The following is a 15,086-nucleotide window of genomic DNA, read 5'->3' as shown; positions in this document are numbered from 1 at the left end:
TGTAAATGTCAACCTCACCATGCAAAAATAAAGCAACATGTAATACATCAAAACCACTCCCAGAGATATCACCTAGGCCTGTATTTTACAGATGTGAATAAGTTGAACCAATTTGTAACCAACCTAATATGTCACTGTCAGTCTTTCTTTCTTATAATGTAAAACCCAAGCTAAAATCAACTTTGATCATGTACAATTCTATATTATTGCCACAAGCCACAGAAATGTATGCTAAAATCCACAAAACAGCAAAACAATAGCCATCCTAAATATTATTTAAGAACTTTGATAGTTTTAGCTGATATTTAGAGAGTTTTTCAAAGGGTTATGGTGGTTAAATTGCTGATTTTCTAAACATATGCCATGTCTATTTCAGACGCGTCACATCCATAACGGAATTTCGTCACATCCATAACGCTGACTTTTCCTTCCGAAACTCTGCATGAAATACAAAATATTTTAAACAAAGATTTTTTTAATATTCACCTTGGACCCCTCTATCAAATGGATATCTCCATTTCGACATTAGGTTTACAATTTCACAGAGTTTGATAAAAATGTACACTCACCCAAGAAAAGTGATACTTTTTCTGTCACATCCATAACGCATCTTTTATTGGCACTTTCTGGCATGCCCTAGATGTACTATGGGAATTGTTCTTGTTCTATCACTTCTCCAGTATGGTACAGCCTTAAAATATGCAACACCTGTTTAAATACTGGGAGACAATAAAACATGCACTGGGTCATTTGTTGCCATTTTGAGTTCAAGTGTCACGTCCATAACGCTGGAATTGCTCTGTAGTAGTCAGTAACAAATACATAGCCAAAAACTGTACCTGTTGTGTAACATTTTTACATTTGAAGATTTTAAGCAAGGAATACCAATCTGTCTACTGTGTCAGGCTTAAGTGCAGCCCTCTGACAAGTAACTATATTTCCACTGCAGCTGAAGATCCTTTCAGAAGGACTGCTAGTGGCAGGCACACAGAGGTACTTTTTTGCTAGGCTGCTCAGTGCTGGATAAGCAACCTCATGTTCCCGCCACCATTGTAGTGGATCTGCCTCACTGTCCAAACATACAGACTGTAAATAGCTTGACAACTCATTCTCAATGGACTCGCGAGGTGTTAAGGCAGAGAAAGGGGCATCTTGGTCAAAGAAGCTGGCTAGGGTTTTTCTCTTCTTAGCAACGGGGGGCGCCGGATCTGCTACGACACTCTCTTCTGCAGCAGACTGGGGCCCAGCTTGGTCCACAGCTGCAATAGAGCTCCCCTGATCAGCAAGCAATTCCTCAGCTTCGTAGATGACTCTCTCTTTCAATGCAGCCAGTTTCCCACTGCTGACATATGTCCCCCGAAACCGGGGGCCGATAAAGGACGCCATGTCCAGTAAATCAGAGGTAGAGGGCTCTGAGTATTTGTCATTTAAGTAAGTGAGGATGGTGTGCCTGATTGTGTTTGCCAGCTCACCGTCATCTTCTTGTGGAGCAAGGAGCTTGCTGTTGAACAGGTGCAGCACGGGTCGTATGTAAGAAAAGGTGACGTACCCCTCCCCAGACAGCGCGTCGGTGAACTCCTGGAGGGGCTTCAGTGCTCTCTGGATTGCCTCCAAGACTTCGATGTCTTGCCAGGTCAGGACTAACTGCCTTGTTTTCTTATCTGCAGAGAGGACTTTGGCGAGTGCCCTTTCTTGCTCAAGCACTCGTTCCACCATTTGGAGACGAGAACCCCACCGCGTAGCCGACTCTGTGATGAGCTGGTGGGCTGGCAAATTCATTTGAATCTGTGCTTCGGCCAGCTCCCTCCTCCGTTTCCAGCTGTAGGAAAATGCAGCCACGGTTTTCTTGCAAACTGCAATGGCCCGTCTGATCTTGGAGTTTTGCATACCATGGCCTGTAAACACAGAAAAAGCACACATTAAATTAATAGTTTTTAAATATAGTTTAATAGGTGTGTGTGTGATTTGATTTAACACATTGTGATTTTAAATTACTCTGCAACACAGTTTTTCTAGAAATACTATAATTTATTACAGCCACTAAAATACAAGTGTGCTTTACCATCATTAAATCAACGCCACGTAGACCTTCCACCCAAACCACCCAAATATTTCACTCACTGGCAACACAGACACACACACAGATTAAACTCACCGATCGCCAAATGCAGCCTGTGCCCAAAACACTGCATCCTCAGCCACTTCTTGGTCTGTACGGCACTGACAATGTTGGATCCGTTGTCGGTGGTAATGGCCACAGGATTTGGATTCAACATCCATGTCGTCGTCATGTCACCGAGGGCCTCTGCAATGTTTTCTCCTGTGTGGTCTTGTGGAAAATAGGTCGTCTGCAGGCAGGCACTTTTAATCTCCCACTCGACGACGATGTAATGTATTGTCACACACATGTATGGCTCACGCGTCCTGCTGCTCCACATGTCTGTGGTCAGGGCATAGTGGACGACTTTTGCCAGATCAGCAGCAAGGCACTCTCTTTGTGTTGTGTACATTCGGGGGAGTTCCTGTCTTGCAAAAAAGTGCCGACTAAGGAGACTGTATCTCGGGTCTAGCGTTTTGAGCATCCGTATGAACCCCGGTTGCTCAATGACGGCAATGGGTGCCATGTCCTTTGCTATGTGAAATGCAACTGATTCCGTTATGCTGGCCCACCTTGCGCTCGTTTTTTCGTATGGTACACCCCGGGGTAAAGCAGTGTGGAGTGTTGTCTGCTGTGGAGTCTTGGTAGAGGTGGTGGGTTTGGGCGCGACGGCCGCGACCCGCAGCCTGGCACACTCCTCGTACAAAAGTTTGTGGCGTACCTGTAAATGGTTGAACAGGTTCGTGGTGCTCGACGCTTTGGTTGCCACCAATTTCTTGCATTCCCGGCAGTAGACCTCTTTCTGTTGTTCGTCCGACTGTTTAAAACCAAAATATCTCCATATAATGGAGCCATTTGTCCTTTTTTTTGGTACGAGTTCTGTCGCCTCCGGGCTTTCTGTGGGCGCCGCCATGTTGAATGAGTTAACACGCCGCCTACACGCGAGGGGAGGGGGTACAAACGCAAGAAGGAAGCGGGGCGGGCAGCACCATAGCACAGTGAAGGAAATTGAGCACAGTGGCGAAATCATATTAATTTAGAGCATTATCTCGATATATACGATATGCCAAAATCTTTTTCGTGTTCATAAAACATATCGATATATGGCAAATCTCGATATATCGCCCACCCCTACGCATGCGTCTACTTCTTCTATTGTTCTGGTGTCTCTGATGGGACCGTCTTACAGCGCACGTAGAGGTGTGGCATGTGTATTGCATCGTTTTCAGCAAGCGTTGCGTTGCCATATGGACCTGATTTTTTTACTGATCCGTTGCCCATGTGGACGCGATATTTTTTTTAAAAAATCTCGTTGCCGTTGTCATGTGGATGTAGCCTCAGTCTCATCTCTCTGAGCTTAATTCCCAAGCTCTCCACATGTGCTGTCCCTCTGATGTGCTCGTTCCTTATCCTGTCCAACCTCCTATCGCAAACCTTAACATCCTCAACTCCGCCACCTCCAACTTTGCCTCCTGTCTCTTCGTTAAGGGTACGGTCTCCAATCCATACATCACAGCTGGTCTCACTACTCTTATACATCTTACTTTTCACTTTTGCTGGGATTTTCCTATCACAAATGACTCCCGAAATCCTTCTCCAACTGCTCCACCCTGCCTGCACTCTCTTTCTCACCTCACTATCGCAGTCCCCATTTTCCTGCACAGTTGACCCCAGGTACTTGAATTCACCAACTTTCTTTACGTCTATTCCTTGCATCTTCACCACTCTTATCCCCATTCTCATTGATGCACATGTATTCTGTTTTGCCTCTGCTCACCTTCATTCCTCTTCGTTCCAATGCATACCTCCATCTCTCCAAACCCAACTCAACCTCCTTTCTACTTTCACCACATATCACAATATCATCCTCAAACATCAAGTTCCATGGTGACTCTTGCCTCACTTCATCCATCAAGCTATCCATCGCTATGGCAAACAAGAAAGGACTCAAAGCAGATCCTTGATGAAGTCCCACCTTCACCTTGAACCATTCAGTCATTCCAGCTGCACACCTCACTGCTGTTTCACTGTTCTCATACATGTCTTGCACCTCTCGAATATACTTCTCATTCACTCCACTCTTTCTCATCCAATACCATAACTCATCTCTCGGCACTCTATCGTATGCCTTCTCCAGGTCTACAAACACACAATGTAGCTTTCTCTGGCCTATAAAGTTGGCAGAGGTAATAAACACTAATGTTTCTACAGCCATGTCGGAAAAACGCCTCTACGTTACACTTTGTAACACCATATCGTATCCAAATCAATCTGTTTGCACAGTACCTACTGTATTTAAAACAGCTCTTATTGGTGTTAAATGTACCTTCCCAACACGAGCTTTATCATTTATAGAGATTTCTGATTATATTGTTTCAAATGGCAAGATACACCTCTAATATATATCTGCTTATCTTTTTGTCTGTGTGCTTTAGGGTACAAAGATGGAGATGCCTCTGTGGTTGGCGAAGGGTCTGTATGAAAGGAAGAGGCATGTGATCTCGGTGGACCTGCCTAAAGTTTACCGTGAGGGTTGGAGGACTGTGTTCGGTGCTGACGCAAACATGGTGGATCTTCACAAGATGGGTCCTTATTACTACAGCCTGGGCTCTCAAATGCTGCACTTTGAGAACGTGGAGAACCTGGAGATCGCGCAGTCTATCCTACAGGTGGGAGCTTGGGAGCGAATCAGTGTGAAATGGGATGTGGGAGCTTTTCAAAACATGGAGCAGTGTTCTCCACGGGCGCTTTTAAAGTGGCGCACCGCCACGTTATAATTCTGGCCCGCCACTCTTCCCTTGGCCAAAAAACCCCAAAACCGTAACTTCATCAGTATACACCAAATAAATCGTAAAGTATTTGCTTTATTATAATTTTGTAACTATTTAACATGCAGAAGGCCATTAAAGGTCCCATGGCATGGTGGTTTGTTGATGCTTTAAACGGGCTCGTGGAGGTTTCCGGATGTTATATCCGCAGCTCGAAATGAACCCTCGGCACGTAGATATAGCCTCCTGGGAGAAAGCCCCATTTCAGCGCTTTTCCCAGTGCGTCGGTTTGCTAATGAGAAGCAGGAGGCGGGGAAGGGTAGAGGGTGGGGGCGGGTCTTATCATTAATATTCATGACATGTAAACGAGTTACCTCTGATTGGCTAACAGCACTGTGACGCTACCTCCAGTGGGTCAGAACAAGTGGATGTGGGTGTCTTACTATGGCGAGAGAGAAGGACCAAACCGCGAAGGGAAAAATACCGCGCGCTGACGTCATTAAGGTGCGACGCGAGGAAATAAAATAAATTCAACAAATGTTTGGGTTTTTACTGAACAAACAAACAAATAAAATGAACGAGTGACTTAAAAAAAGAATGTGGGTGTCTTTGTAAAAACTGTTTTGATTGGCTATTATAACAGAGCATGCTGCATGCTTTTTGGTTTTGTAGCGCAGAGTACCTGGCTAACTGCAGGAAGCGGTTAGCTGCACAGCTAATGTAGCCATTGCAAGGCTAACGTGGCACCGATTTTAAAACACGGCAAAACGACTTAACAGTTATACACTTACTTGTTCGGTGTTTGTGGCTGATGCGGCAGGGATGCTTGGTACGGACTCGGGCTTCAGTGACAGTTGATGTGGAAAACCTGCCCTGTACTATCCCAAGTTGTGGAAACATTCATCAGGAAAATGCTTCCGACAAACATACACCGTCTTAGGTAGACTCGACGGCGTATTATTGAAGTAAATAAAATTAAGCCACTGTGTCTTCAGGGGCTTTCCCGTCGGCAGTAAAAACAGACTCCTTTCTGTGTTGTCACATCCATGTACAGCGCAATTTCCATGTTTCGCTCGCTTAGGTGATGCCATGTTGTTGTCTCCTCACTACAACTGGGCGGGCAATCCATACAGTGGGTGGGAATCCAGAGGGGGGGCGTGGGGATCATCTCCCTTGCTGACGTAGTAAAGGGAAGAGCTTATCAACGCGCCGTTTTGACGCGCCATTCTCAAATGTTGGGCATAGTTTGGTTTACACATTATGAAATTTCTAGCCACTGGGGTGACTTAAGAAGGTCAGAGGAACTCATTTTAACGTTAAAAAACCTCAAAGTGAAAATTTCATGCCATGGGACCTTTAAACGAATGCATACGGGGCTACCTTAAGTGGCCACGCGATTGCAATAGAAAAACATCCGGCCGGCTGCATACAGATTGTGACCCAGAGCTGTGCAGATTGAGGTCTATCCCTGCGTTACACTACACCGCACCACATTACACTATACTGACACACAGTAACGCTGGAAGCTGCAGCTAGCCAGCAGCTAAATAACTTTGTAGTGCACACGCTTGTAGCGTTATTGTGCAACGGTTACGCTTATCTATCATGTTTTCTGACCATACACAGTTACAGTAATCATATAACAACACATACGCGTTAGTTTAGTTCAGGTCTTTTATTTTACGTATCTGTGATTTGTGTAGGCGAGAGCTGCATTTTCCTGTTGCTTCACTGTTTGGTTACTGCAGGACTTCCGGGTTCCTGGGTCAAAGGACCCGGACTACAGAGGCCGGGGTGGCTTTGTAGCACCAGTCTCGGGCACGTGCACCAGCTCGTGCATGGATTGGAGTGGTTTCACCCAATTAACATTGTGTGTTGTAAAAAAATGTATGCATTTATTGTAATTGGGTATTTTGTTTATGCATGGACGTTCATTTATTTTTCACACACAGAAAAAAATATAATTAATTCAGGGATGTGCATCAGTCTCAACTGAAATGTCAAATGAGTCTCACGTTGACAAAGATGTGTGTGTGTGAATTTTTTGCAAAATTATTTTAACAATAATTTAGCATTTCCTATCCATTTATTGGCCAGTTTCACTGTCAAAAAAGCCCAAAGTCCGTCAGCTTCAGGGGGACTTCATCCCCCTGGCCCCCAAACTCCCACCACCACCTTTCTATTTTTGAAAAGTGGAGAACCCTGGTGGAGTTAAAAGTAATAGTTTTTGTAGGATTATAAGTTTTACTTATACCATTGAGAACGTTTTTACTGTACCAAGTAGGGATACAATTTTCCCAGCCACAAGAGTTAAGCAGAAGGAAATTACAGTTGACTTGCTAACTTTAGGACTGCAGTTCTTATGAACAGTTTTGCACTCAAGTTTCCATCAATGAAGAGTTTATAACATCAACGAAACTGACTTCATGTTAAAACTGTTATTGTTGTTGCCCAAATGAGGATGGGTTCCCTTTTGAGTCTGGTTCCTCTCGAGGTTTCTTCCTCATGTCGTCTGAGGGAGTTTTTCCTTGCCACCGTCGCCACAGGCTTGCTCATTGGGGATAGATTAGGGATAAAATTAGCTCATGTTTTAAGTCGTGCATATTCTGTAAAGCTGCTTTGCGACAATGTTTATTGTTAAAAGCGCTATACAAATAAACTTGACTTGACAAGAGCTACGATATAATTTAATTCACAGTCTGGATTATTAGTGCCAGAATATTTTTCTCGAGACCAATCCAGTGGTGTGAAACAGGCAGTGAAACGGTCACCATTTGGCCAAAAGTTTGTGGACACCTGACCATCACACCCATACATGGTTCTTCCCCTAACTGTTGCCACAAAGTTGGAAGCACACAATTGTACAGTATAGAATGTCTTTGTGTGCTGTAGCATTACAATTTCCCTTCCCTAGGACCAGTGGGCTTAGCCCAAACTTTGGGCTTAGCCCAAACAAAGCGATCTCCATGAAGACATGGTGGAAGAACTCCAGTCTTCTGCACTGAGCACTGACCTCAAGCCGACTGAACGCCTTAAGGATGAAGTGGAATGTAGGCTGTGCCCCAGGACAACTCTTTATTGAATTGGTCCACAGATTCCCATTTTGAGTCTGTGTGACTATTAATCACTACATGTTGTAATGTAGTTTGTTTTTTGAGCAGCATTTTCGATTAAACAAATACTATGATAACATATACCCTGGGTGGCACGGTGGTGTAGTGGTTAGCGCTGTCGCCTCACAGCAAGAAGGTCCTGGGTTCGAGCCTCGTGGCTGGCGAGGGCCTTTCTGTGTGGAGTTTGCATGTTCTCCCCGTGTCCGCGTGGGTTTCCTCCGGGTGCTCCGGTTTCCCCCACAGTCCAAAGACATGCAGGTTAGGTTAACTGGTGGCTCTAAATTGACCGTAGGTGTGAATGTGAGTGTGAATGGTTGTCTGTGTCTATGTGTCAGCCCTGTGATGACCTGGCGACTTGTCCAGGGTGTACCCCGCCTTTCGCCCGTAGTCAGCTGGGATAGGCTCCAGCTTGCCTGCGACCCTGTAGAACAGGATAAAGCGGCTACAGATGAGATGAGGCAAATACCCTGAAACACAAGTCCAGTTGCCACAGGATTGCTCCTACACATGTCCAGACATGTATTTCTACCAGGAACTATTTAATGAACTTTAGCGCAGGTGGAGCTTTAGTGGCATACAGCGAAAATGCACTTGAAGTGATAAATTGAGCTTTGTGTGTGTGACCACTACTGTACTACTCCCTACACACAGCTGAATTAAAAAAAAAAGCTACATTCATATACACACCAAAGCATAACAATAAAGAACACCACAATTATTTTTTTTCTTCCCTGATTCTCTCCCTAATTTAGTCATAAGGCAGTTCTGCCTCTCACACGACGGCTACCAACCAGGAAGTGTGAAGGCTACAAATGAGGCATGTGAAACCAGCCAACCACATCTTTTCGAAATGCTGCCCTGCAACACACATGACATCCTTCTGCATGAGTTCACAAATGCCCATGATTGACTAGTGTCACTGTGATCGATAGGGTAGAAAGACTCTGCCACCCCTCCCTCCTTGAGAGCATGGCCAATAAATAGGCTTGGGTGGTATCAAGGTATACTGGGGTATTTAGAAATCCCAACGGTATGATTTTTCAGTTCTGTCAAAAATACAGACCCTGCTCTTTCTATTAAATTGGGGCAGCCATGGCCTGAAGCTGAGAGATGCAACTGTGGGCCCAGAGGTTTGCCAGTTCAATTCCCAGGACTGGCAGGAAAAATGTGAGGGGGGTTGAGTGAATGAGCAGCACTTTCCCCTCCCTCTGTATCATGGCTGAAGTGCCCTTGAGCAAGACAACTGCTCGCTGTAGTATAGCTGCCCACCGCTCCGAGTATGCATGTATGCTCATTGCTCACGTGCGTGTTCACTGCTTCAGATGGGTTAAATGCAGAGGAGAAATTTTGCTGTGCTTGAGTGTACATGTAACCAATGAAGGCTGCTGCTTCTTCTAAACTGATACAGAGATGCTGTATTGAGGTGATGTGGTGCATGCTGAGCACTACCAGAGGTTAGCTTACTGCAGTGTTGTAGTCGAGTCACTAAGGCCAAGTTTACATTAGACCGTATCTGTCTCGTTGTCTTCGCGTATGCACTGTCCGTTTACATTAAACCGCCGGGAAACGGGAATCCGCCAGGGTCCACATATTCAATCCAGATCGTGTCAGCTCCGGTGCTGTGTAAACATTGAGAATACGCGGATACGCTGTGCTGAGCTCTAGCTGGCGTCGTCATTGGACAACGTCACTGTGACATCCACCTTCCTGATTCGCTGGCGTTGGTCATGTGACGCGACTGCTGAAAAACGGCGCGGACTTCCGCCTTGTATCACCTTTCATTAAAGAGTATAAAAGTATGAAAATACTGCAAATACTGATGCAAATACTGCCCATTGTGTAGTTATGATTGTCTTTAGGCTTGCCATCCTTCCACTTGCAAGTGGTAAGTGATATGCGCTGGGATCACACACACAGCGGCTCAGTCCCGAATCACTGCGCGAGTGCACTACACTCGCGCACTCTGTGAGCTGCGCAGGGCCGGAGTGCGCACCTTCCAGAGGGCACTCGCTGTTCAGGGCAGAGTGATTTGGAGCGCAGGATGCCTGCGGAGCCGAGCGTATCCGTGTATTGGTGTTGCTGTGTGCACGCAAATCGTGTATTGGTGTTGCTGTGTGCACACTAATCGTTTTAAAAACGTTAATCTGATGATCCGCTGATGCGGTCTAATGTAAACCCCACCTAAACCTCGAGTCCCCAGTGTCCAAGTCCGAGTCATTAAAGAAAATTTCGAGTTGAATCAGAGAACAAGACTCCAGCCGCACCATTTGACGGTGGCTGTTGCTGCCTTTTACGTGAAACCGTCTCTGCTGATGTGTTGGACTAACGTTACTGCTCGACTGCCCCGTTTTAGTTAATAGGCTACAAATAAAAAAAAGCTTATCTGTGACGAATCTCAGTTATCCGGGTACATAGTAATCTGTGGTTGGTTGAAGAGAGCAACTGGACTTGCTTGAAGATTCTTGAAAACGTTTCGCCTCTCATCCTAAAGGCTTCCTCAGTTCTGTCTGACTACAACCAACCACAGACTACTATGTACCTGGATGACTGAGATTCATCACAGATATGTTTCTACGCACTTTGGGATGAGATCCCTATGAGAGGACTTCCAGAAAACTGGCAGACATCTTAGCCAGAGAGGATCGTTCATTTCTGTCAACCTGGAACGACCATCATTGAACAGAGGTGGGTGTCTATGACATCTTTTATCAGCCACCTACAATGCAGCCATCAGCATTCTGATTCGGATTCTATGATGATCCATGAGAGGATAAATACTGGATACCCCCTATTAGTCAGACAGAACTGAGGAAGCCTTTAGGATGAGAGGCGAAACGTTTTCAAGAATCTTCAAGCAAGTCCAGTTGCTCTCTTCTACCACCCACAGATTACTATGTACCTGGATGACTGAGATTCGTGACTGAGAGAGGCTAGTTCATCAGTCAGCAAGCAAGCCCCGCTATCAACAGAGCAATGAACATAGCGTGCCACTTCCTTCTCTAGGTGGAGTCTTACCAAATGACGATTGAAGTTCGAGGTCGTCCCCGTCGTCTCCTCGATAGTTCTTCTACATATGGAACACATAGCAGTGCATTTTTTCCCCCACTGCACAAGAAGTCTGTATAAGCAAAGCGGACAATCCTAAGGGCTTCTCTCCAGGCGTTTTAACACCATAAACATTAGTTTGTTCCTGAGGCCATCCTTAAAAAAAATCAGTTTCCTGTCCACCGGGTGAGCAAAAAAAAATTTCAGTCGGGAGGGAGGGATTTTTTTTTTTTTATGGAGGGATAAGAAATGGCAATGCTGTTTGCTTTTTCTTTCAGTACTTTTTTATTACAAAAGCAGACACATTTAATAAAATATGACAGTTTAATCAACTGAAACTTGTACAAATACTAAGTTGGCATTTTAAATGCTGACTGCAACATTTAAAAAACTTTTACAAAGGTACTTAAAATATCCGACACACGGACTTTTTGTAGTTTAAATCGACCGTTAGGCCCAGTTCGGATGAAATTACACTATTAAAATGATCACTGAATGATTTGTTTTTCTGAATCTTTACTATTTTGTTGTTCGCTAGAATACCATTTTGCGATTTCACACTTAAGCAAATGTTTGAAAACTCTGGATCTCCTTCCTTCATGGTGGCTGCCATTTTTTTGTGCCGCACGGCGCATGCGCAGAGCTGGTTCAATTCTATATTCTGCGCGGAATGCAGGGCTCTCCATAAGCGCCGGCCATACAGCCAACTACACAATTAAGTCCAGCCGGTTACTTTAATGACTATGACTATTATTTTTGTAGCCCACAGGCTCTAAATATTAATTTTCGATTTTAATAAAATTAAATGTTTATCTAACGGACTGACAATAATGTCAAACTGAACCGCACTCATTTAAGTTGTGATTCGCGCTGTTTGTACCGATAATAACCACAAATTCACCGCCGACTTCGTTGATCAAGGGAGAGTAACTCATCCGCAGCCCCGACATGCGTTGTGTGTGTGCGCGTGCACTTAGCGGAGGCAGTAGTGTGTCGGGGCTGTCGGAGGGAACAGAAGCAGAGATAATGCTTATTTTGTCTCCGGTAAACCAGTCTTCTCTCGTTCAATTACGTGCTGGCATCAAAAGACACCGTTGGTTGTAAATGAAACCAAACTGAGTGGTTGGAGTGTATTTTCATACACAAATGGAGAAATGTTCGCTGAGTGTGTAATTGTGTAGCCACCACTGCAGACCGTTGTCGTTGTTAATTCATAGCATGCTCAGCTGCGTGAATGTGTCATGCACCGAAAATAAGAGATTTACAAGCCAGGAACGCCTCATGATGCAATACGCAAGAAAAGAGAGAAGATTTACTGCCATTTTACTTTTGTATTTGAGTAAACTGAATAAATAAATGGTCTGTGGAAAATACATTTAATCCTGGGAACTGCGTGCACAGGAGTTTATTTTGTGTCGTCGTCCCCCCCCCCGGCTGGCTACTTATTTGTCATGGCTGGCTAGTATGAGCTTTAGTGGAAAGCCCTGGGAATGCGTAAATGTCAAGTTCGATTTTAGATTTACGAACCCGAAAAACTGGCGTTAAAAAAAAAAATTTCAACCGCACAAACAGCATTCACCCGGCCAGTGGACCGGAAACAGAACGTTTTTTAATAATGGCCTGAACATGACATATGAACAGGTGAATGTGCATCTCTTGGGCGAAATTAGTATAAAAATTAATGTAGATATAAATATCTTATGCCAAATTATTATGGCATGTTACAAAAAATAAAGATTCCAAGTCCTCGTCTCCAATTTACAAGTCCAAATGCAGATAATGTACGAGTCCAAGTCCGAGTCATCGGTGCTCAAGACCAAGTCAAGTCACAAGTCCTTAAAATTAGGGCACGAGTCAGACTCGAGTACTACAAGCCTGGCTTACTGGTGAGAAAGATGGCAACTGGTTAACTGACACCCGAGAAAGTGATTCACATTGTGTGTTCTGTGACAATGAGGAAGTGGAATAGTGGTGTTGAAATAAACAAAGGGCGATCTTTTTAACTCTTCATCAAGGAGTTGTAACTGTGTTTCCCAAGCGCACGTCTTCCACACTGGACGCCTCATTTACTCTCTTGGACGATTCTGGAGTTTACAGTGAATCATAGCTTATTTAGTTTCGCTCCATTTTCTACTCTGTAGGTCTCTGAGCTAATCAGTTAGCTAAACATGACTAGATATGGAATCGTGAAAATATTACTACATAAAACTTCTTTCAACTACAAAAGCAGTTTATTAGTGACATGATTTTATTCAGGGGCGGCACGGTGGTGTAGTGGTTAGCGCTGTCGCCTCACAGCAAGAAGGTCCGGGTTCGAGCCCCGTGGCCGGCGAGGGCCTTTCTGTGTGGAGTTTGCATGTTCTCCCCGTGTCCGCGTGGGTTTCCTCCGGGTGCTCCGGTTTCCCCCACAGTCCAAAGACATGCAGGTTAGGTTAACTGGTGACTCTAAATTGACCATAGGTGTGAATGTGAGTGTGAATGGTTGTCTGTGTCTATGTGTCAGCCCTGTGATGACCTGGCGACTTGTCCAGGGTGTACCCCGCCTTTCGCCCGTAGTCAGCTGGGATAGGCTCCAGCTTGCCTGCGACCCTGTAGAAGGATAAAGCGGCTAGAGATAATGAGAATGAGATGATTTTATTCAACTCCCAGTCTGCTATGCACATCATCTCCATTCAGCCCACTGATGTGTTGGTATTTGGCCTGGCAGTGTCCTCGGGTCCTCCAGCAAGGTATGCTGAATCTATGGAAGAAGGGTGCTTATTTCCTATCTGTTCATTATTCTGTAGGTCATAAGCACTACATGCTACAATGACTTCTATCATCATCAACAGCAGCTCAGTGGTATGTTTTTAATGCAAAGTCATATACTGTATACCCTAGTAAAATGTCAGGACAGTATGAAGGTGTGAAAAAAATATGGTGCCCAAGCTGAACAACCAGTTTTGTTCTCTTGGGCTCTTGGTCATGGATGACGGGGCACCATTGGAATTCAAACTCGCGATCTCCGAATGATGGTGCAAAAACATTTCTGTTGTGTCACTCTAAAGCCCCAGAACATCATGACCTTAATATTAGCTCCTGTATGTTTGCTGTCTCACTGCAGTGTTGCTTAGAATTGGCTAAACATCAGTCTGTCTGTCTATCGATTCCACTATGTGTCAGTCTGTATGCTCAAGTTTCTCTCTCTGAAAGGGAATATACAAATTCAGTGTCTTTTGTTGTACTATTATTTTGTTTAGTAAAGAGAGATACGGTATAGTGGTAGCTCAGAAGAATCCATCGTATGCCTGGAGTCCTGCACAGTTTGGTGATTTTTTTTTTTTCCTGCTGACATACCTTCAAGCAGGTGTATTAGAGCAGTACAGTCACTGAACTCTAGACATGCAGCACCAGACACAAGTTCATACACTATCTCTCTTTTTCTTTTCTGTTGTATCCAGACGTTTATCGGCCGTTTCCGCCGCACTATGGACTCATCCCAGAACGCTTACAACGAGGACACGTCTGCGCTTCTGGAGCGGCTTGACTGCCTGGAGAGGGCGCTGTTCCGCTCAGGCCAGAACGGCCTTAACGCCTTCCAGCAGTGGGAGAGAGGCAAAGCATCACAGCTCGCAGCCTCCAGTCTCGTCATTAACTACCGAAAAAGGAAGCTCACTGACCTGCAGTCCTGAGCAATCAAGCACAGATCAGAGCAAGATTGTGTGTGTGTGTGAGGAGGGAGAGAGAGAGAGAAAGAAAATGGTGTATGTGCGAGAGGGGAATTTTGTCTTTAATGTACTTGTGAAATTTAAATTACTTTTAATAAACGTAAGCCTTTACTGTTTTGTAAGGATGGCTCACTTGAATATTGTCCACTGTGCAATTTTTGTCTTATTAAACACCATTGGAACTGCGCTAGAAATAATACCCTGTGACATCAGCAGAGAACGAACACTCACTTCTTCCAAGAAAAACAAAATATACACCACCAACAAACAAATTAGCCCCAGAATAACTAAACACCTCACACATACTTCATTATTCTATCCACATTCACTGGATATGAGCAATCGTGTGCTCTGA

General features: G+C 44.6%; 1 protein-coding gene across 1 annotated transcript in view; it reads left to right on the top strand.

Annotated features, from left to right (window-relative positions):
- Window positions 1–14,869, top strand: part of gins3 (GINS complex subunit 3) — a 17,374-nt gene extending 2,505 nt beyond the window's left edge. The window contains exons 2-3 of the mRNA XM_060927038.1: window positions 4,534–4,767; window positions 14,465–14,869. Of these exons, the coding sequence (XP_060783021.1) occupies window positions 4,534–4,767; window positions 14,465–14,695 (465 nt within the window). The 3' untranslated portion in view covers window positions 14,696–14,869. The remainder of the gene's footprint in view (window positions 1–4,533; window positions 4,768–14,464) is intronic.
- The last annotated feature ends 217 nt before the right edge of the window (window positions 14,870–15,086 follow it).

Source organism: Neoarius graeffei, chromosome 8 (assembly GCF_027579695.1).
Source record: "Neoarius graeffei isolate fNeoGra1 chromosome 8, fNeoGra1.pri, whole genome shotgun sequence".
Classification (NCBI taxonomy): Eukaryota; Metazoa; Chordata; class Actinopteri; order Siluriformes; family Ariidae; genus Neoarius; species Neoarius graeffei.
Note: the sequence above shows the minus strand (reverse complement) of the source record. Positions and strands in the feature narration are given on the sequence as shown.